General features: G+C 41.9%; 1 protein-coding gene across 2 annotated transcripts in view; it reads left to right on the plus strand.

Moving 5' to 3' along the window:
• The window catches only part of ca16b (carbonic anhydrase XVI b), a 298,762-nt gene that overhangs the window by 70,259 nt on the left and 205,032 nt on the right, over positions 1-23,471 (plus strand). For both annotated transcript variants that reach the window (XM_029775887.1, XM_029775888.1), the window contains exon 2: positions 1,894-2,004. In XM_029775887.1, the coding sequence (XP_029631747.1) occupies positions 1,894-2,004 (111 nt within the window). The remainder of the gene's footprint in view (positions 1-1,893; positions 2,005-23,471) is intronic.

A 23,471-nucleotide genomic window follows, 5' to 3' on the forward strand; every position in this document is an offset into this window, starting at 1 on the left:
AAAATTGAGTTGCCCACCCTTTTGCCCTCAGAACAGCCTCAATTGATTGGGGCATAGACTCAACAAGGTGTCGAAAGCGTTCCAAGGGGATGCTGGCCCTTGTTGACGCCAATGCTTCTCACATTTGAGTCAAGTTGGCTGGATGTTCTTTGGGTGGTGGACCATTCTTGATACACACAAGAAACTGTTTAGCATGAAAAACCCAGAGGCGTTGCAGTTCTTGACACAAACCGGTGCGCCTGGCACGTACTACCATTTTCCCGTTCAAAGGCACTTACATTTTTTTGTCCTGCCCATTCACCCTCTGAATGGCACACATGCACAATCTGTCTCAATTGTCTCAATTGTCTCAAGGCTTAAAAATCCTTCTTTAACCTGTCTCATCCCCTTAATCTACACTGATTGAAGTGAATTTAACAAGTGACATCAATAGGGATCATAGCTTTCACCTGGATTCACCTGGTCAGTCTATGTCATGGAAGGAGCATGTGTTCATAATGTTTTTGCACTCAGTGTATATTTACACTGAACCAAAATATAAATGCAACATACAACATTTTTTAAGATTTTGCTGAGTTACAACTCATATAAGGAAATCAGTTAGTTGAAATAAATTAATTAGACCCTAATTTATGGATTTTACATGACTGGGATTACAAATATGCATCTGTTGGTCACAGATATCTTTTTCAAAAGAAAGGTAGGTGCGTGGATCAAGTCAGTATCTTGTGTGACCACCATTTGCCTCATGCATCGCGACACATCTTCTTTGCGTAGAGTTGATCAGGCTGTTGATTGTGGCCTGTGGAATATTGTCCCACTCTTCCTTCAATGGCTGTGCGAAGTTGCTGGATATTTGCATCCCAAACATGCTCAATGAGTGACATGTTTTGTGAGTATACAATCCATGGAAGAACTGGGACATTTTCAGAATTGTGTACATATCCATGCGACGTGGGGCCGTGCATTATCATGCTGAAACATGAGGTGATGGCAGCGGATGATAGCACGACAATGGGCCTCAGGATCTCATCACGGTGTCTCTGAGCATTGAAATTGCTGTCGATAAAATACAATTGTTTGTTGTCCCCACCGCCACCATGGGGCACTCTGTTCACAACGTTGACATCAGCAAATCACTCGCCCACACAACACGATACATGCTGTCTGCCATCTGCCCGGTACAGTTAAAACCGGGATTCATCCGTGAAAAGCACACTTCTCCAGCGTGCCAGGGGCCATCGAAGGTAAGCATTTGCCCACTGAAATCCATTACGACTCTGAACCGCAGTCGTGTCAAGACCCTGGTGAGGATAACGAGCATGCAGATGAGTTCCCTGAGAGGGTTTCTGACAGTTTGTGCAGAAATTCTTCGGTTGTATGGTCGCTTGGACGTACTGCCAAATTCTCTAAAACGAAGTTGGAGGTGGCTTATGGTAGAGAAATGAATATTCCATTCTCCGGGAACAGCTCTGGGGGACATTCCTGTAGTCAGCATGCCAGTTGAACATCAGTGGCATTGTGTTGTTGTGTGACAAAACTGCACATTTTATAATGGCCTTTTGTTGTCCCCACCACTATATGCACCTGTGTAATGATCATGCTGTTTAATCAGCTTCTTGATATGACACACCTGTCAAGTGGATTGATTATCTTGGCAAAGTAGGAATGCTCTCTAACAGGGATGTAAAGAAATGTGTGCACAAAATCTGAGAGAAATACATTTATTGTGTACATGGAACATTTCTGGGATCTTTTGTTTCTGATCATGAAACATGGGACCAACTCTTTACATGTTGCGTTTATATGTTTGTAAAGTGTGTATATATAAATGTAGTGTTTTAAATATTTATGCTAAACATTCTATCTAACTTCTGTCTCTGTGTTCCTTAGCTCTACAGGGTGGCCAGTCGGGGTCAGTAGGAGAGGAGCACCATGGGAGCATGGGGGGCGGGGTGAGGGAGAGGAGGGCCACAGGAGGAAACTCCTACTGGGCTTATTCCGGTGAGTCCTCTTCTACTTCATAGAGATACAACTATGTCCCTAGGCAAGATGGCTGACCGCTTGTGCCACAAATTCTAACCCTACATCCTCTCTAAGGTTCGAACTCTATGCTCTACACTGATCAATATCATTTGAGAGGTCAAACCTAACTGGACTGTGGCAGTAGAGATATATTACTTAACAGTAACTCTTGATTCTCAATCTCTGTCTGTCCCAACTCTTCTCCCTTCTCTCTAACTCCTTCCCTATTTCTGCTGCCCTCCAAATTTTGCTCTTAATCCAACTCCTTCCCTTTCTATTTGACTCTCTCCCTCTTTCCCTCACTCCCTCTGACTGGTAGCTACAGGGAGTAGTTTTGGAAGTGTGTTATGGAGGATTCTGTGCTAGAGTAGGGACTTGTGTTGTCCCTGTGAGCACCATTCAGCTACAGAGATCCACATTTATCACTCTGTTCCTCCAGCACTGGGCCTGTGGCAGAGAAGGATCTTTAAACAGATATATTTATATTTCTGTTATGCATGTGTGCACCTTATAATCGCTACTTAAACTGATAGTCCTGGAGGGATGCACTGGCTGGAAGAAACTGTATCCCAGGAAAAATCTATGTCCTAAATGACTGTGGATCCTTAATACCATGTTATACGAGAAACATCCCAGACATTTTTATATTATGGTAAAATTATCTATAGGGCACCCTTCACCTCTACTGATTTATAAGATATCAGGTCATATTAAAGTGTGCTAGAGCTAAATTGGCACATTTTGCATTACAGTTGATTCCAGAAAACTGTCACTCTCTCACAAGGTCTGATGATGAGTTGTACTGTGGAATAAATGAGTTTTGTCCCGTGGAATAAATGTTGTGGATCTTAATGTTTTTCCTCACAATCCTGGACTATCGGACCACCATTTTATTATGTTTGCAATCGCAACAAATAATCTGCTCAGACCCCAACCAAGAAGCATCAAAAGTCGTGCTATAAATTCTCAGACAACCCAAAGATTCCTTGATGTCATTCCAGACTCCCTCTGCCTACCCAAGGACATCAGAGGACAAAAATCAGTTAACCACCTAACTGAGGAACTCAATTTAACTTTGCGCAATACCCTAGATGCAGTTGCACCCCTAAAAACTTAAAACATTTGTCATAAAAACTAGCTCCCTGGTATACAGAAAATACACGAGCTCTGAAGCAAGCTTCCAGAAAATTGGAACGGAAATGGCGCCACACCAAACTGGAAGTCTTCCGACTAGTTTGGAAAGACAGTACCGTGCAGTATCGAAGAGCCCTCACTGCTGCTCGATCATCCTATTTTTCCAACTTAATTGAGGAAAATAAGAACAATCAGAAATGTATTTTTGATACTCTCGCAAAGCTAACTAAAAAGCAGCATTCCCCAAGAGAGGATGGCTTTCACTTCAGCAGTAATAAATTAATGAACTTCTTTGAGGAAAAGATCATGATCATTAGAAAGCAAATTACGGACTCCTCTTTAAATCTGCGTATTCCTCCAAAGCTCCGTTGTCCTGAGTCTGCACAACTCTGCCAGGACCTAGGATCAAGGGAGACACTAAAGTGTTTTAGTACTATATCTCTTGACACAATGATGAAAATAATCATGGCCTCTAAACCTTCAAGCTGCATACTGGACCCTATTCCAACTAAACTACTGAAAGAGCTGCTTCCTGTGCTTGGCCCTCCTATGTTGAACATAATAAACGGCTCTCTATCCACCGGTACCAAACTCACTAAAAGTGGCAGTAATAAAGCCTCTCTTGAAAAAGCCAAACCTTGACCCAGAAAATATAAAAAACTATCGGCCTATATCAAATCTTCCATTCCTCTCGAAAATGTTTGAAAAAGCTGTTGCGCAGCAACTCACTGCCTTCCTGAAGACAAACAATGTATACGAAACGCTTCAGTCTGGTTTTAGACCCCATCATAGCACTGAGACTGCACTTGTGAGGTAAATGACCTTTTAATGATGTCAGACCGAGGCTCTGCATCTGTCCTCGTGCTTAATTAACATTCCATATAAATGGAGCTCTATAGGAGAAAGCCCTGCCTCCAGCTGTTTGCTTAGAAATTCTAGGGACAATTAGAAGGCCTGCGTCTTGTGACCGTAGCGTACGTGTAGGTATGTACGGCAGGACCAAATCGGAAACATAGGTAGGAGCAAGCCCATGTAATGCTTTGTAGGTTAGCAGTAAAATCTTGAAATCAGCCCTTGCCTTAACAGGATGCCAGTGTAGAGAAGCTAGCACTGGAGTAATATGATACATTTTTTGGGTTCTAGTCAGGATTCTAGCAGCCGTTTTTAGCACTAACTGAGTACCTGATGGTTACTCTGAAAGAGCTCCAGAGTTCCTCTGTCGAGATGGGAGATTCTTCCAGAAGGACAACCATATCTGTAGTACTCCAGCAATCAGGCCTTTATGGTAGAGTGACCAGACGGAAGCCACTCCTCAGTAAAAGGCACATGACAGCCGGCTTGGTGATACCAAAAGGCACGTAAAGACTCTCAGACCATGAGAAACAAGATTCTCTGGTCTGATGAAACCCAGATTGAATTTATTGGCCTGTATGCCAAACGTCATATCTGGAGTAAAACTGGCACCATCCTTACGGTGAAGCATGGTTGTGGCAGCATCATGCTGTGGGGATGTGTTTCAGCGGCAGGTACTGGGTGACTAGTCAGGATCGAGGGAAAGATGAACGGAGTAAAGTACAGAGAGATCCTTAATGAAAACCTGCTCCAGAGTGCTAAGGACTTCAGACTGTGGGGCGAAGGTTCACCTTTCAACAGGACAGCGGACGCCAGGACAGCGGAGTCAATCACCACCTTCCGGAGACACCTGAAACCCCACCTCTTTAAGGAATACCTGGGATAGGATAAAGTAATCCTTCTAACCCCCCCCAACAAAAAAAATATACAGATGTACTATTGTAAAGTGGTTGTTTCACTGGATATCATAAGGTGAATGCACCAATTTGTAAGTCGCTCTGGATAAGAGCGTCTGATAAATGACGTAAATGTAAATGTAAGGACGACAACCCTAAGCACACAGCCAAGACAATGCAGGAGTGGTTTCGAAACAAGTCTCTGAATGTCAATGAGTGGCCCAGCGAGAGCCCGGATTTGAACCCGATCTATCATCTCTGGAGAGACCTGAAAATAGCTTTGCAGTGACGTTCCCCATCCAACCTGACAGAGCTTGAGAGGATCTGCAGAGAAGAATAGGTGAAACTCCCTAAATACAGGTGTGCCATGTTGGTAGCGTCATACCCTAGAAGACTCAAGGCTGTAATCACTGCCAAAGGTGCTTCGAAAATGTGCTGAGTAATGGGTCTGGATACTTACATAAATATCATATTTCAGTTTTGTATATACACCTGTTTTTGCGTTGTCTTTTTGGGGTATTGTGGTTAGATTAATGAGGACAAAATACGTTTTAATCCATTTTAGAATAAGGCTGTAATGTAACAAAATGTGGAAAAACTCAAGGGGTCTGAGTACTTTACAAATGCATTCATTGTATGTCCACTACCGTTCAAAAGTTTGGAGTCACTTAGAAATTCCCATGTTTTTTAAAATAAAATAAAATTGATCAGAAATACAGTGTAGACATTGTTGTAAATTACTGTTGTAGCTGAAAACGGCAGATTTCTTTAATGGAATATTTACATAGGTGTACAGAGGCCAATTATCAGCAACCATCACTCCAGTGTTCCAATGGCACGTTGTGTTAGCTAATCCAAGTTAATCATATTAAAAGGCTAATTGATCATTAGAAAGCCCTTTTGCAATTATGTTAGCACAGATAAACTGTTGTTCTGATTTAAAGAAGCAATAAAACTGTCCTTCTTTAGACTATTTGAGTATCTGGAGCATCAGCATTTGTGGGTTCGATTACCGGCTCAAAATGGCCAGAAACAAAGACCTTTCTTCTGAAACTCGTCAGTGTATTCTTGTTCTGAGAAATGAAGGCTATTCCATGCGAGAAATTGCCAAGAAACTGAAGATCTCGTACTACGCTCTATACTACTCCCTTAACCTCTACGGGCCACGGGGGCAGTATTGAGAATTTTGAAAGAAATATGTGCCCATTTTTAACTGCCTCCTACACCAACTCAGAAGCTAGGATATGCATATTATTAACACATTCGGATAGAAAACACTCTGAATTTTCTAAAACAGTTTGAATGGTGTCTGTAAGTATAACAAAACTCATATTGCAGGCAAAAACCTGTGAAAAATAGATAAAAAAAAAAGAGAATTTTGTGACTGTACTATTTAGTGTCATTGTTTTAAAGATACCACAGTGAGAAAGGATTCAGTTCGCAACTCCTACTGCTTCCACTAGATGTCAACGATCTTTAGAAAGTTGTTTGAAGCATCTGTGATAAATACACACCGAATTAGAAAGCTTACAAGTTGACACGTCATCACTTCATTTTTTGCGCCTGCGCATGAATCTGAGAAGAGTGCCTTTGTCATTATCGTTTATTCTAGACACTTGATAGGTTGTGTGAAAATATTACTGATGTTTACTGATGTTTCACGTTAAAAATGGAACAAAAGATTAGTGCTAAACAACGTTTGACATGTTTAAACAAACGTAAATAGATTATTTACTAGGTTTTCTTTAGTTTTTCGACGTGACTTTACACTGCCCACCTCATTTTGTGGGAGCCTACTGAACGCTAACTATTTGGACATAAATTATGAACTTTGTCAAAAGAAACCACATTTGTTCTGGACCTGGGATCTCTGGCAGCGCCTTCTGATGGAGATAATCAAAGGTAAGGGGATATTTAGAATGTTATTATCGATATTAGATGATGCTAATGCTAACGGTATAGCTTAGCTTAGCTTAGCATATAGCTTATTGTTGTTAGCATAGTACCCAGTTTATACAAAATGTGATTTCCCAGTAAAGTTATTTTGAGATCTGGCCCTTCGGTAGCAATTACGAGATGATAATATATTATTCTTTGAATGACAATATTATAATTTACCAATGTTTTCGAATAGTAATTCCGTGATTTGTAATGCTGGATTCACTGGGTGCATTCGAGCCGAAAAAAATTCTGAATTTCACCGCGACTGTAAATGCTGTTTTTGGATATAAATATGAACTTGATGGAACTAAAAATGCATGTATTGTATAACATAATGTCCTATGAGTGTCATCTGATGCAGATTGTCAAAGGTAAGTGCATAATTCTAGCTAGTTTTCTGTCTGTTGATGCCCTTCTTTGAATTGGCTAAACATTACACGCAGCTATTGTCAATGTACTCTCCTCACATAACCTAACCTTATGCATTCTCCGTAATGCCTCTGAAAATCGGACAGCGTGGTTAGATTTAGGAGATATATCTTTCAAATGGAGGAAAATAGTTGATTATTTGATTTTTTGAAATGATTACTCTTGCAGTTTTGAATTCCCCGCCATGGTCACATGACAATGAATCCCAATACCGGGATAAGATCGGGATAAGATCCTCAACAGGTTAACAGAACAGCGCAAACTGGCTCCAACCAGAATAGAAAGATAGATTCACGCAATCTCCTATGAAGAGTTTTTTTAAATTTTATTTTACTTATTTATTTCACCTGTATTTAACCAGGTAGGCTAGTTGAGAACAAGTTCTCATTTGCAACTGCGACATGGCCAAGATAAAGCATAGCGATTCGACACATACAACAATGCAGAGTTACACATGGAATAAACAAAACATACAGTCAATAATACAGTAGGTGGAACAAAATTCTATATACAGTGAGTGCAAATGAGGTAAGTTAATGCAATAATTAGGCCATGGTGGCGAAGTAATTACAATATAGCAATTCAACACTGGAATGGTAGATGTGCAGAAGATGAATGTGGAAGTAGTGATACTGGGGTGCAAAGGAGCAAGATCAATAAATAAATACAGTATGGGGATGAGGTAGGTAGATAGATGGGCTGTTTACAGATGGGCTATGTACAGGTGCAGTGATCTGTGAGCTGCTCTGACAGTTGGTGCTTAACTTCATTGGGGTAGGGGGCAGTATTTTGACGTCCGGATGAAAAGTGTGCCCGTAGTAAACTGCCTGCTACTCAGGCCCAGCAGATAGGATATGCATATTATTAGTAGATTTGGATAGAAAACACTCTGAAGTTTCTAAAACTGTTTGAATGATGTCTGTGAGTATAACAGAACTCATATGGCAGGCAAAAACCTGAGAAATAATCCAACCAGGAAGTGGGAAATCTGAGGTTGGTAGTTTTTCAAGAGATTGCCTATCCAGTATACAGTGTCTGTGGGGTCATTTTGCACTTCCTAAGGCTTCCACTAGATGTCAACAGTCTTTAGAACATTGCTTCATGCTTCTACTGTGAATGGGGAGAGAATAAGAGCCATTGGAATCAGATGACTGAGAAAATGACATGAGCTCAGACAGGCGCGCGCCCGTGAGAGTTAGGTGTGTTCCTTTTCATTTCTGAAGACAATGGAATTGTCCGGTTGGAATATTATCGAAGATTTATGATAAAAACATCCTAAAGATTGATGCTATACATCGTTTGACATGTTTCTACGAACTGTAATATAACTTTTTGGACTTTTCATCTGAACTTACTGCACGAGCACAGTGCATTTGGAATGCTGGACTGAACGCGCAAACAAAAAAGAGGTATTTCGACATAAATATGGACTTTATCGAAATAAAACAAACATTTATTGTGGAACTGGGATCCCTGGGAGTGCATTCCGATGAAGATCCTCAAAGGTAAGTGAATATTTAGAATGTTATTTGTGACTTCTGTTGACTCCAAAATGGCGGGTATCTGTATGGCTTGTTTTGATGTCTGAGCGCTGTACTCAGATTATTGCAAAGTGTGCTTTCGCCATAAAACTTTTTGGAAATCTGACACAGCGGTTGCATTAAGAAGAATTGTATCTATAATTCTTTGAATTACAGTTGTATATTTTATCAACGTTTATGATGAGTATTTCTGTAAATTGATGTGTTCATTCACCGGAAGTTTTGGGAGGCAAAACATTTCTGAACATTACACAGCAATGTAAAATGGGGTTTTTGGATATAAATATGAACTTTATCGAGCAAAACATACATGTATTGTGTAATATTAAGTCCTATGAGTGCCATCTGATGAAGACCATCAAAGGTTAGGAATTCATCTTAGCTTTATTTCTGGTTTTTGTGATGCCTCTCCTTGCTTGGAAAATGGCTGTGTGGTTTTTCTTGTCTAGGCGCTGTCCTAACATAATCTAATGTTATGCTTTTGCCGTAAAGCCTTTTTGAAATCGGACACCGTGGTTGGATTAGCCTGTTAGGGACAGATGTTCCGCTAGCGGAACGTCTCGCCAATATCCAATGATAGAGCGTGGCGCGAATTACAAACACCTCAAAAATCCCAAAATTTCAATTTTTCAAACATATGACTATTTTACAGCATTTTAAAGACAAGACTCTCCTTTATCTAACCACATTGTCCGATTTCAAAAAGGCTTTACAGCGAAAGCAAAACATTAGATTATGTCAGGAGAGTACCCAGCCAGAATTAATCACACACCCATTTTTCAAGCTAGCATATAATGTCACAAAAACCAAAACCACAGCTAAATGCAGCACTAACCTTTGATGATCTTCATCAGACGACACTCCTAGGATTTTATGTTATACAATACATGCATGTTTTGTTCAATCAAGTTCATATTTATATCAAAAAACAGCTTTTTACATTAGCATGTGACGTTCAGAACTAGCATACCCACCGAAAACTTCCGGTGAATTTACTAAATTACTCACGATAAACGTTCACAAAAAACATAACAATTATTTTAAGAATTATAGATTTTAAAATAGCTTTTCGGTGAAAGCACATTTTGCAATATTCTGAGTAGATAGCCCGGCCATCATGGCTAGCTATTTTGACACCCACCGAGTTTGGCACTCACCAAACTCAGATTTACTATAAGAAAAATTGGATTACCTTTGCGGTTCTTCGTCAGAATGCACTCCCAGGACTTTTACTTCAACACCCAATGTTGTTTTGGTTACAAATAATCCATAGTTATATCCAAAAAGCTGCGTTTTGTTCTTGCGTTCAAGACACTATCCGAAGGGTGACGTGCCGGCGCGTATCGTGACAAAAAAATTCAAAATATTCCATTACCGTACTTCGAAGCATGTCAAACGCTGTTTAAAATCAATTTTTATGCTATTTTTCTCGTAAAATAGCGATAATATTCCAACCGGGAGACCTTGTTTTCATTCAAACACTGAAAATAGAAAATGGAGTCTTCACATGCACGCGCGCACCAGTGTCATTGTTCTCAGAACGACCACTTTCCAAAACCCCTACTGTTTTTCGCCCAGGGACTGCAGAGTTATAATTCAACGTTCTGGCGCCTTCTAAGAGCCTATGGGAGCCTTAAAAAATTTCACGTTACAGCATAGATCCTCTATTTTCTATAAAGAGGCTACAGAAGGACCGGGAAATGGTCAGACAGGGCACTTCCCATATAGAATCTTCTCAGGTTTTGGCCTGCCATATGAGTTCTGTTATACTCACAGACACCCTTCAAACAGTTCTAGAAACTTTAGGGTGTTTTCTATCCAAATCAAATAATTATATGCATATTCTAGTTTCTGGGCAGGAGTAATAACCAGATTAAATCGGGTACGTTTTTTATCCGGCCGTGAAAATACCGCCCCCTATCCTAAACAGGTTAACAAGAAGTGTATCTTTAAAATGGGATATGTTGTATGTTTGAGAAATTTGAATTATGAGATTTTTGTTGTTTTGAATTTGGCGCCCTGCTATTTCACTGGCTGTTGGCGAGTGTGTCCCACATACCCCAGAGAGGTTAAAGCAAGTGAGGGAGATATGAATCTCCAGCTTCAGAGATTTGTGCAGTTCGTTCCAGTCATTGGCAGCAGAGAACTGGAAGGAAAGACGACCAAATGAGGAATTGGCTTTGTGGGTGACCAGTGAGATATACCTGCTGGAGCGCATGCTACGAGTGGGTGCTGCTATGGTGACCAGTGAGCTGAGATAAGGCGGGGCTTTACCTAGCAGAGACTTGTAGATAACCTGTAGCCAGTGGGTTTTGCGACGAGTATGAAGCGAGGGTCAACCAATGAGAGCGTACAGGTCGCAATGGTGGGTAGTGTATGGGGCTTTGGTGACAAAACGGATGGCACTGTGATAGACTGCATCCAGTTTGTTGAGTAGAGTGTTTGAGGCTATTTTATAGATGACATCACCGAAGTCGAGGATCGGTAGGATGGTCAGTTTTACGAGGGTATGTTTGGCAGCATGAGTGAAGGATGCTTTGTTTTGCGATATAGGAAGCCGATTCTAGATTTAATTTTGGATTGGAGATGCTTAATGTGAGTCTGGAAGAAGAGTTTACAGTCTAACCAGACACCCAGGTATTTGTAGTTGTCCACGTATTCTAAGTCAGAGCCGTCCAGAGTAGTGATGCTGGACGGGCGAGCAGGTGCGGGCAGTGATCGATTGAATAGCATGCATTTAGTTTTACTTGCATTTAAGAGCAGTTGGAGGCCACGGAAGGAGAGTTTAATGGCATTGAAGCTCGTCTGGAGGTTAGTTAACACGGTGTCCAAAGAGGGGCCAGAAGTATACAGAATGGTGTCATCTGCGTAGAGGTGGATCAGAGAATCACCAGCAGCAAGAGCAACATCATTGATGTATACAGAGAAGAGAGTCGGCCCAAGAATTGAACCCTGTGGCACACCCATAGAGACTACCAGAGGTCCGGACAACAGGCCCTCCGATTTGACACACTGAGCTCTATCAGAGAAGTAGTTGGTAAACCAGTCAAGGCAATCATTTGAGAAACCAAGGCTGTCGAGTCTGCCAATAAGAATGTGGTGATTGACAGAATCGAAAGCAGCTGCACAGTAATGTCTCTTATCGATGGCGGTTATGTTGTCGTTTTGGACCTTGAGCATGGCTGAGGTGCACCCATGACCAGCTCTGAAACCAGATTGCATAGCGGAGAAGGTACGGTGGGATTCGAAATGGTCGGTAATCTGTTTGTTAACCTCTACGGGCTACGGGGGCAGTATTGAGAATTTTGGAAGAAATATGTGCCCATTTTTAACTGCCACCTACACCAACTCAGAAGCTAGGATATGCATATTATTACCAGATTTGGATAGAAAACACTCTGAATTTTCTAAAACAGTTTGAATGGTGTCTGTAAGTATAACAAAACTCATATTGCAGGCAAAAACCTGTGAAAATAGATTTAAAAAAATGAGAATTTTGTGACTGTACTATTTAGTGTCATTGTTTTATAGATACCACAGTGAGAAAGGATTCAGTTCGCAACTCCTACTGCTTCCACTAGATGTCAACGATCTTTAGAAAGTTGTTGGAAGCATCTGTCATGAATACAGACCGAATTAGAATGCTTACAAGTTGACACGTCATCACTTCATTTTTTGCGCCTGCGCATGAATCTGAGAAGAGTGTCTTTGTCATAATCGTTTATTCTAGACACTTGATAGGTTGTGTGAAAATATTACTGATGTTTACTGATGTTTCACGTTAAAAATGGACCAAAAGATTAATGCTAAACAACGTTTGACATGTTTGAACAAACATAAATAGATTATTTACTAGGTTTTTTTTAGCTTTTCGGCGTGACTTTACACTGCCCACCTCATTTTGTGGGAGCCTACTGAACGCTAACTATTTGGACATAAATTATGAACTTTGTCAAAAGAAACCACATTTGTTCTGGACCTGGGATCGCTGGCAGCGCCTTCTGATGGAGATAATCAAAGGTAAGGGGATATTTAGAATGTTATTATCGATATTAGATGATGCTAATGCTAACGGTATAGCTTAGCTTAGCTTAGCTTAGCTTATAGCTTAGCTTATGTTGTTAGCATAGTACCCAGTTTATAGCAAAATGTGATTTCCCAGTAAAGTTATTTTGAGATCTGGCCATTCGGTAGCAATTACGAGATGATAATATATTATTCTTTGAATGACAATATTATAATTTACCAATGTTTTCGAATAGTATTTCCGTGATTTGTAATGCTGGATTCACTGGGAGCATTCGAGCCGAAAAAAATTCTGAATTTCACCGCGACTGTAAATGCTGTTTTTGGATATAAATATGAACTTGATGGAACTAAAAATGCATGTATTGTCTAACATAATGTCCTATGAGTGTCATCTGATGCAGATTGTCAAAGGTAAGTGCATAATTCTAGCTAGTTTTCTGTCTGTTGATGCCCTTCTTTGAATTGGCTAAACATTACATGCAGCTATTGTCAATGTACTCTCCTCACATAACCTAACTTTATGCATTCTCCGTAAAGCCTCTGAAAATCGGACAGCGTGGTTAGATTTAGGAGATATATATTTCAAATGGAGGAAAATATTTGATTATTTGAAATGATTACTCTTGCAGTTTTGAATTCCCCGCCATGGTCACATGACAATGAATCCCAATACCGGCATAAGATCCTGCCCCCTGGCCTCAACAGGTTAACTTTGCATTCGAAGACCTTAGAAAGACAGGGTAGGATAGATATAGGTCTGTAGCAGTTTGGGTCTAGAGTGTCACCCCCTTTGAAGAGGGGGATGACCGCGACAGCTTTCCAATCTTTGGGAATCTCAGACGATACAAAAGAGAGGTTGAACAGGCTAGTTATAGGAGTTGTAACAATGTCGGCAGATAATTTTAGAAAGAGAGGGTCCAGATTGTCTAGCCCAGCTGATTTGTATGGGTCCAGATTTTGCAGCTCTTTCAGAACATCAGCTATCTGGATTTGGGTAAAGGAGAAATAGTGGAGGCTTTGGCGGGTTGCTGTGCAGGGTGCCGGGCAGTTGACAGGTGTAGGGGTAGCCAGGTGGAAAGCATGGCCAGCCGTAGAGAAATGCTTATTGAAATACTCAATAATAGTGGATTTATCGGTGGTAACAGTGTTTCCTAGCCCCAGAGCAGTGGGCAGCTGGGAGGAGGTGCTCTTATTCTCCATGGACTTTACAGTGTCCCAGAAGTTTTTTGAGTTAGTACTACAAGATGCAAATTTCTGTTTGAAAAAGCTAGCCTTAGCTTTTCTAACTGCCTTTGTATATTTGTTCCTAACTTCCCTGAAAAGTTGCATATCACGGGGGCTGTTCGATGCTAATGCAGAATGCCACAGGATGTTTTTGTGCTGGTCAAGGGCAGACAGGTCTGGAGTGAACCAAGGACTATATCTATTCCTAGTTCTCCATTTTTTGAGTGGGGCATGCTTATTTAAGATGGTGAGCAAGGCACTTTTAAAGAATAGCCAGGCATCATCTACTGACGGGATGAGGTCAATGTCATTCCAGGATACCCCGGCCAGGTCGATTAGAAAGGCCTGCTCGCAGAAGTGTTTTAGGGAGCGTTTGACAGTGATGAGGGGTGGTCGTTTGGTCGCAGACCGTTTACGGATGCAGGCCATGAGGCAGTGATCGCTGAGATCTTGATTGAAAACAGCAGAGGTGTATTTGGAGGGCGAGTTAGTTAGGATGAAATCTATGAGGGTGCCCGTGTTTACGGATTTGGGGTTGTACCTGGTAGGTTCATTGATAATTTGTGTGAGATTGAGGGCATCAAACTTAGATTGTAGGATGGCCAGGGTGTTAAGCTACTAGGTCACCTAGTAGCACAAGCTCAGAAGATAGATGGGGGGAAATCAATTCACATATGGTATCGAGGGCACAGCTGGGGGCAGAGGGAGGTCAATAGCAAGCGGCAACAGTGAGAGACTTGTTTCTGGAAAAGTGAATTTTTATAAGTAGAAGCTCGAATTGTTTGGGTACAGACTTGGGTAGTAATACAGAACTCTGCAGGCTATCTTTGCAGTAGATTGCAACACCGCCCCCTTTGGCAGTTCTATCTTGGTGGAAAATGTTATAGTTAGCCATGGAGATTTTAGGGTTTTTGGTTGGTTTTCCTAAGCCAGGATTCAGACACGGCTAAGACATCCGAGTTGGCAGAGTGTGCTAAAGCAGTGAGTAAAACAAACTTAGGGAGGAGGCTTCTAATGTTAACATACATGAAACCAAGGCTTTTACGGTTACAGAAGTCAACAAATGAGAGCACCTGGGGAGTGGGAGTGGAGCTAGGCACTGCAGGACCTGGATTAACCTCCACATCACTAGAGGAACAGCGAAGTAGGATAAGGGTACGGCTAAAGGCTATATGAACTGGCCGTCTAGCACGTTCGGAACAGAGAGTAAAAGGAGCAGGTTTCTGGGCACGATAGCATGGATTCAAGGCTTAGTGTACAGACAAAGGTAAGGTAGGATGTGAGTACATTGGAGGTAAACCTAGGCATTGAGTAATGATGAGAGAGATATAGTCTCTAGAGATGTTTAAACCACGTGATGTCATCGCATATGTAGGAGGTGGAACAACATGGTTGGCTAAGGCATATTGAGCAGGGCTAGAGGCTCTACAGTGAAATAAGACAGTAATCACTAACCAGGACAGTAATGGATGAGGCATATTGATATTAGAGAGAGGCATGAGTAGCCAGTTGAACATATTGGTCCAGTGAGTGGTTGGGCTGACTGGGGACACGGTGATTCAGACAGTTAGCAGGCCAATGCTAACAGTTAGTAGGCTAAACAAGCTAGCAGTTAGCAGACTGGGGCTGGCAAGCTAGCAGTTAGCAGACCGGGTTAGCAAGCAAGCAGTTGGTGGCCCGGGGCTAACAGTTAGCAGACCGGGCAGGCAAGCTAGCAGTTAGCAGACCGGGGCAAGCAAGCTAGCAGTTAGCAGACCGGTGCTAGCACGTTAGCCTTTGGGGGATGTCGCGATGAGGGTAAGTCTGTTTTTGCCTCTTCGTGCGGTGACGTCGATAGACCAGTTGTGGAATTAGTAGGGTTCCAAGTAGCTCTAGGTAGCTAGTAGGCTGCGGTTAGCAGAATGGGCCTTCAGCGGACGACGCGCCTGAGGGGCCTGTTGGAATCCTCGGGCAGATTATGTCGGTATTCCAGTCATAGAGGATCGACGGGGTTCCGTGCCCCGTACCGGCAGTAGAAGGGGTCCGGATATTGTAGCCCAGGAGTGGGCTTCGGTGGTAGCACAGGAGCCCTGGCCGGGCTAGCTTCAGGCTAATTGGTGCTTGCTCCGGGATGGAAACGCTAGCCAGGAGTAGTCACCCGGGATTGCGGTTTGCTAGTTGCGAAGATCCAGATGAAAATGTTCAGAGTTTGCGGTAGGAATCAGGGGATATGGGGGAAAAAAATAAAAAATAATAATAGGTCCATTATGCTCTGGTTTGAGTCACGTTGTTCGAACTGGCGAGAGCTTTCCGAGCTAAATGTTAGCTGATGACCGCTAGCAATGGTTTGCTGACTGATAGCTGGTAGGTAGTTAGCTGGCTAACTTCAGTTGAGGGATTCCAGATCCGAAGTAAATAGAAATACTTTAGAAAAAAAAAACTGATCCACGCCACATTGGGTGAGGCGGGTTGCATGAGAGTATTTAGAAGTTGAGGTTTAGGAAAATATTTTAAAAGATATGCGAAGAAAAAGATGTAAAAAGATATATACAAGGGACACGACAGGACAAAGACAAAGACGTCTGACTGCTACGCCATCTTGGATGTGTCTGTTGAACTCTGAAACATTTATTAGGGCTGCAATCTGAGGTGCAGTTAACTCTAATGAACTTATCCTCTGCAGCAGAGATAACTCTGGGTCTTCCATTCCTGTGGCGGTCCTCATGAGTGCCGGTTATATCATAGCGCTTGATGGTTTTTGCGGCTGAACTTTAAGAAACTTTCAACATTTTTTAAATGTTCCGCATTGAGTGAACTTCATGTCTTAAATTAATGACGGACTGTCGTTTCTCTTTGCTTGTTTGAGCTGTTCTTGCCATTATATGGACTTGGTCTTTTATCAGATAGGGCTATCTTCTGTATGCCACCCCTACCTTGTCACAGCACAACTGATTGGCTCAAACGCATTAAGAAGGAAAGAAATTCCATAAATTAACTTCTAACAAGGCACACCTGTTAATTGAAATGCATTCCAGCTGTCTACCACATGAAGCTGGTTGAGAGATGCCAAGAGTGTGCAGAGCTGTCAATCAAGTCAAAGGGTGGCTATTTGAAGAATCTCAAATATGAAGTTTTTTGATTACTACATGGTTTCATATGTGTTATTTCATAGTTTTGATTCCTTCAGTATTATTCTACAATGTAGAAAATAGTAAAAATAAAGAAAAGCCCTTGAGTCAGTAGGTGTGTCCAAACTTTTAACTGGCACTGTATATATTAGTGGGATTGGCATTGATTTTGGCCGATTAGGCCTGGCACACAGTCGGCATTCCAATTCATCCCAAAGGTGTTCAATGGGTTTCAGTTCAGGGCTCTGTTCAGGCCAGTCAAGTTCTCCCACACCGATCTAGGCAAACAATTTCTTTATGGACGTCGCTTTTTGCACAGTGACATTGTCATGCTGAAACAGAAAAGGGCCTTTCCCAAACTGTTGCCACAAAGTTGGAAGCATAGAATAATCTAGAGTGTCATTGTATGCTGTAGCGTTAAGATTTCCCTTCACTGGAACTAAGGGTTCTAGCCCGAACCATGAAAAACAGCCCCAGACCATTATTCCTCCTCCACCAACCTTTACAGTTGTCACTATGCATTGGGTTAGGTAGCGTTCTCCTGGCGTTTACTGCCAGATGGTGAAGCATCATTCATCACTCTAGAGAACTCGTTTCCACTGTGGAGTCCAATGGCGATGAGCTTTACACCACTCCAGCCGACGCTTGGAATTGCGCAGGGTGATCTTAGGCTTGTGTGCGGCTGCTCGGCCATGAAAACCCATTTCATGAAGCTCCCGTCGAACAGTTAATGTGCTGATGTTGCTTTGAACTCAGTTTGGAACCCGGTAGTGAGGGTTGCAACCCAAGGACAGATGCTTAGATTCGCTACGCACTTCAGCACTCTGCGGTTCCTGTGAGTTTGTGTGGCCTTCCACTTCGCAGCTGAGCCCTAGACGTTCCCACTTCACAATAACAGCACTTACCGTTGACCGGGGGCAGCTCTAGCTGGGCAGAAATTGACTAACTGACTTGTTGGACAGGTGGCATTCTATGACAGTGCCACTTTGACAGTCACTGAGCTCTTCAGTAAGGTCATTCTACTGTCAATGTTTGTCTATGGTGTTTGCATGGCCGCGTGCTCGATTTGTATACACCTGTCAGCAACGGGTGTGGCTGAAATGTCAGAATCTACTAATTTAAAGGAGTGTCCACATACTTTTGTATTTTTTATGTGTTTTCAGTATATATGTATTTATTTATTTGAATCATTGTGCTGCCAGCCAGCTACACTTTGCTTGAATTTTAATTTGAAAGCTAGTAGTGTTCCTGGTTCATATCTACTAACTGAGCAAATTTTCCTTTAGATAATGACATGAAGAGAGTGCTCTCGGCCATCTGAGTAGGACAAGGCTGAAATGAGATGGAAATTAATGATATTCTGCCCCTGAATTGTATATTATCCTTGAAAATTCACTCTCACTATCTCCCTCCTACTAATTTGAGCACTGCCTGCAGTCTTGTAAAAACCACTCATATTTAAAATGATTTTAAAAGGAAAGGATCATTCAAAAACTGTTAAAACCTCTTTCACATTCCATTTTACCATAATGGAAAGAGATCTGAATGAACTGATTTTAACAGTTTTATTCCCAATGTGGTTTCGCCTGGAGCATAAAGTAGGATGAAATTAGTCTTTGTACACTTTTCCTTCTCGTTGATGCTGTATCTCCTTGGAGAGGAGAGGAAAGGGAAACTGGTTACACCTATAATACCAACTACCCAGAACATTTACTGCTGTGATGTCAACTCTGTTACTGCAGTACGAAACCAGCTTTTCCTTGGCAAGAAAGAAAACACAAAGCAGACTAAACTCTACGGTCCTTTTTAAAACCTACTTTTGTAAAATAGTGTGTGCTATAGCTTGCAAATGTGACTCTTGGTGACCACCATAAGGCAGCTTTTTCCAACATTAGGACTGTTTTCTTTAAGAGATGTTATCTGCTACATGTTTTCTTTACATTGCTTCCTTACTGCCTGGTATTGTGATACTGGTATCTTGATAACACTAGTACACAACGTTCTGACATTCATTTGTGCAATATGCCTAAACACTCACATAAAGCTGTTGGATATGTTGTAGTTCAGACTGTGGTCAAGGTAGTTATACTGTAACTGTAATTGCTTTTGTATTTATAGCACTTTGCACATAGCATACGCTAACCTCTGCAGCCTGTCGGCGAGGCCTCTCCCTATATTCTCTGAGCATTTCGTGTATCATGTTATCTATTCAACCCTGTCTTCGTGCTTTGACACTGAACCTGTGTTGACACTGAGCTATAGCGATTCAGATAGCTAAAGCTCCTTAGCCTCTGTGTGCTTGGTATTGTTAGGTGAATATGTAGTCTGAAGCACTGTGTGCACTATGTGACCATGGTTTTCCAAAGGTCTGCTAATTATCTGCTTTGAATTTAGAGTCAATGACGTCTGCAGAAACAATATTGGTTCAGATTTGGTCCGGCAAGTATTGACCTACCAAATTTCAGCTACTTTTCAATGTCCATGAACGTCCGGTGTCGGTAGGTGCTCAGTGGGTGAGGTTGTTGTTACAATAAATGGTAAGAGGGTAGTTGTTGTCAGAGAGAGACAAGGAAAGAGAGGGAGACAAAGAAAGAGAGACAGAGAGAGACAAAGAAATAGAGAGAGACAAAGAAAGAGAGAGACAAAGAAAGAGAGAGACAAAGAAAGAGAGAGAGAGTGATAAAGAAAAACAAAGAAATAGAGAGAGAGAGTGACAGAGATAGAGAGACAAAGAAAGAGAGAGAGAGACAAAGAAAGAGAGAGGGAGACAAAGAAAGAGAGAGGGAGACAAAGAAAGAGAGAGACAAAGAAAGAGAGAGACAAAGAAAGAGAGAGAGAGTGATAAAGAAAAACAAAGAAATAGAGAGAGAGAGTGACAGAGATAGAGAGACAAAGAAAGAGAGAGAGAGACAAAGAAAGAGAGAGGGAGACAAAGAAAGAGAGAGGGAGACAAAGAAAGAGAGAGGGAGACAAAGAAAGAGAGAGGGAGACAAAGAAAGAGAGAGGGAGACAAAGAAAGAGAGAGAGAGACAAAGAAAGAGAGAGAGAGAGAAAGAAATAGAGAGAAAGAGAGAGATAAAGAAATAGAGAGAGAGACAGAGACAAAGAAATATAGAGAGAGACGAGAGAGAGCGACAACGAGAGAGAGCGACAGAGAGAGAGAGACAAAGAGAGAGAGCGACAAAGAGAGAGAGGGACAAAGAAAGAAAGAGACAAAGAAAGAAAGAGAGAGAGACAAAGAAAGAGAGAGCGAGAGGGAGACAAAGAAAGAGGGAGAGAGAAAGAGAGAGAGACAAAGAAAGAGAGAGACAAAGAAAGAGGGAGAGAGAAAGAGAGAGAGACAAAGAAAGAGAGAGACAAAGAGTGATAGAGAGCGATAGAGAGAGACAAGGAAGAGAGAGAGACAAATAAAGAGAGAGAGAGTGAGAGAGACAAAGAGGGAGAGACAAAAAAGAAAGAGAGCGAGAGAGAAAAACAAAGAAAGAGAGAGGGAGAGCGAGAGAGAGAGACAAAGGAAGAAAGAGAGACATAGAGACAGTGAGAGAGACTAAGAGAGAGAGCCAAATAAAGAGAGCGAGAGAGAGAAAGAAAGAAAGAAAGAGAGAGACAAAGAGAGAGACAAAGAAAGAGGGAGGGAGACAGAGGCAAAGAGAGAGACAGAGACAAAGAAAGAGGGAGGGAGACAGAGACAGAGAGGCAAAGAGAGAGACAAGGAAATAGAGAAAGACAAAGAAATAGAGAGACAGAGACAAAGAAATATTGAGAGAGACAAGAGGGAGCGACAAAGAAAGAGAGAGAGAGACAAAGAAAGAGGGAGCGACAAAGAAAGAGAGAGAGAGACAAAGAAAGAGAGAGAGACAAAGAAAGAGAGAGAGAGACAAAGAAAGAGAGAGAGACAAAGAAAGAGGGAGCGACAAAGAAAGAGAGAGAGAGACAAAGAAAGAGAGAGAGAGACAAAGAAAGAGAGAGGGAGACAAAGAAAGAGAGAGGGAGACAAAGAAAGAGAGAGGGAGACAAAGAAAGAGAGAGGGAGACAAAGAAAGAGAGAGGGAGACAAAGAAAGAGAGAGGGAGACAAAGAAAGAGAGAGGGAGACAAAGAAAGAGAGAGAGACAAAGAAAGAGAGAGAGAGAGAAAGAAAGAGAGAGGGAGACAAAGAAAGAGAGAGGGAGACAAAGAAAGAGAGAGGGAGACAAAGAAAGAGAGAGGGAGACAAAGAAAGAGAGAGAGACAAAGAAAGAGGGAGGGAGACAGAGGCAAAGAGAGAGACAGAGACAAAGAAAGAGGGAGGGAGACAGAGACAGAGAGGCAAAGAGAGAGACAAGGAAATAGAGAAAGACAAAGAAATAGAGAGACAGAGACAAAGAAATATTGAGAGAGACAAGAGGGAGCGACAAAGAAAGAGAGAGAGAGACAAAGAAAGAGGGAGCGACAAAGAAAGAGAGAGAGAGACAAAGAAAGAGAGAGAGACAAAGAAAGAGAGAGAGAGACAAAGAAAGAGAGAGAGACAAAGAAAGAGGGAGCGACAAAGAAAGAGAGAGAGAGACAAAGAAAGAGAGAGAGAGACAAAGAAAGAGAGAGGGAGACAAAGAAAGAGAGAGGGAGACAAAGAAAGAGAGAGGGAGACAAAGAAAGAGAGAGGGAGACAAAGAAAGAGAGAGGGAGACAAAGAAAGAGAGAGGGAGACAAAGAAAGAGAGAGGGAGACAAAGAAAGAGAGAGAGACAAAGAAAGAGAGAGAGAGAGAGAGAAAGAGAGAGGGAGACAAAGAAAGAGAGAGGGAGACAAAGAAAGAGAGAGGGAGACAAAGAAAGAGAGAGGGAGACAAAGAAAGAGAGAGAGACAAAGAAAGAGAGAGAGAGAGAAAGAAATAGAGAGAAAGAGAGAGATAAAGAAATAGAGAGAGAGACGAGAGAGAGCGACAACGAGAGAGAGCGACAACGAGAGAGAGCGACAGAGAGAGAGAGACAAAGAGAGAGAGGGACAAAGAAAGAAAGAGACAAAGAAAGAAAGAGAGAGAGACAAAGAAAGAGAGAGCGAGAGGGAGACAAAGAAAGAGGGAGAGAGAAAGAGAGAGAGACAAAGAGAGAGAGAGACAAAGAAAGAGAGAGACAAAGAGTGATAGAGAGCGATAGAGAGAGACAAGGAAGAGAGAGAGACAAATAAAGAGAGAGAGAGTGAGAGAGACAAAGAGGGAGAGACAAAAAAGAAAGAGAGCGAGAGAGAAAAACAAAGAAAGAGAGAGGGAGAGCGAGAGAGAGAGACAAAGGAAGAAAGAGAGACATAGAGACAGTGAGAGAGACTAAGAGAGAGAGCCAAATAAAGAGAGCGAGAGAGAGAAAGAAAGAAAGAAAGAGAGAGACAAAGAGAGAGACAAAGAAAGAGGGAGGGAGACAGAGACAGAGAGGCAAAGAGAGAGACAAGGAAATAGAGAGACAGAGACAAAGAAATATAGAGAGAGACAAGAGGGAGCGACAAAGAAAGAGAGAGAGAGACAAAGAAAGAGGGAGCGACAAAGAAAGAGAGAGAGAGACAAAGAAAGAGAGAGAGACAAAGAAAGAGAGAGAGAGACAAAGAAAGAGAGAGAGACAAAGAAAGAGAGAGAGACAAAGAAAGAAAGAAAGAGAGAGACAAAGAGAGAGAGAGACAGAGAGCGACACAAAGAGACAAAGAAAGAGAGAGGGAGACAGAGAGGCAAATAGAGAGACAAAGAAATAGAGAGAGACAGAGAAAGACAAAGAAATAGAGAGAGAGAGAGACAGAAATATAGAGAGAGACGAGGGCGCGACAAAGAGAGGGAGCGACCGAGCGACAAAGCGAGAGAGCGACAAAGAAAGAGAGAGTGAGAGTGAGAGGGAGGGAGACAAAGAAAGAGGGAGAGACAAAGAAAGAGGGAGAGAGAAAGAGAGAGAGACAAAGAATGAGGGAGAGACAAAGAAAAAAGAGAGAGCGAGAGAGAGAGAGAAACAAAGAAATAGAGCGAGAGAGAGAGACAAAGGAAGAAAGAGAGAGACATAGAGAGAGACAAAGAGAGGGAGAGCCAAATAAAGAGAGAGCGAGAGAAACAGAGAAAGAAAGAAAGAAAGAAAGAAAGAGAGACAAAGAGAGAGAGTGAGACAAAGAGAGAGAGAGAAAGAGAGAGACAAAGACAGAGAGAGGGAGAGAGAGACAAAAGGTGTTTCATCAAATGGGACAAACACCCCATTGAAACCCTGCATGCAGAGTTCTGTAAGATTCTTCTACATGTCCAGAGGAAAACTACAAACAATCCATGAATGGCAGAATTAGGCCAATA

This window comes from Salmo trutta, chromosome 14 (assembly GCF_901001165.1).
Source record: "Salmo trutta chromosome 14, fSalTru1.1, whole genome shotgun sequence".
Lineage (NCBI taxonomy): Eukaryota > Metazoa > Chordata > Actinopteri > Salmoniformes > Salmonidae > Salmo > Salmo trutta.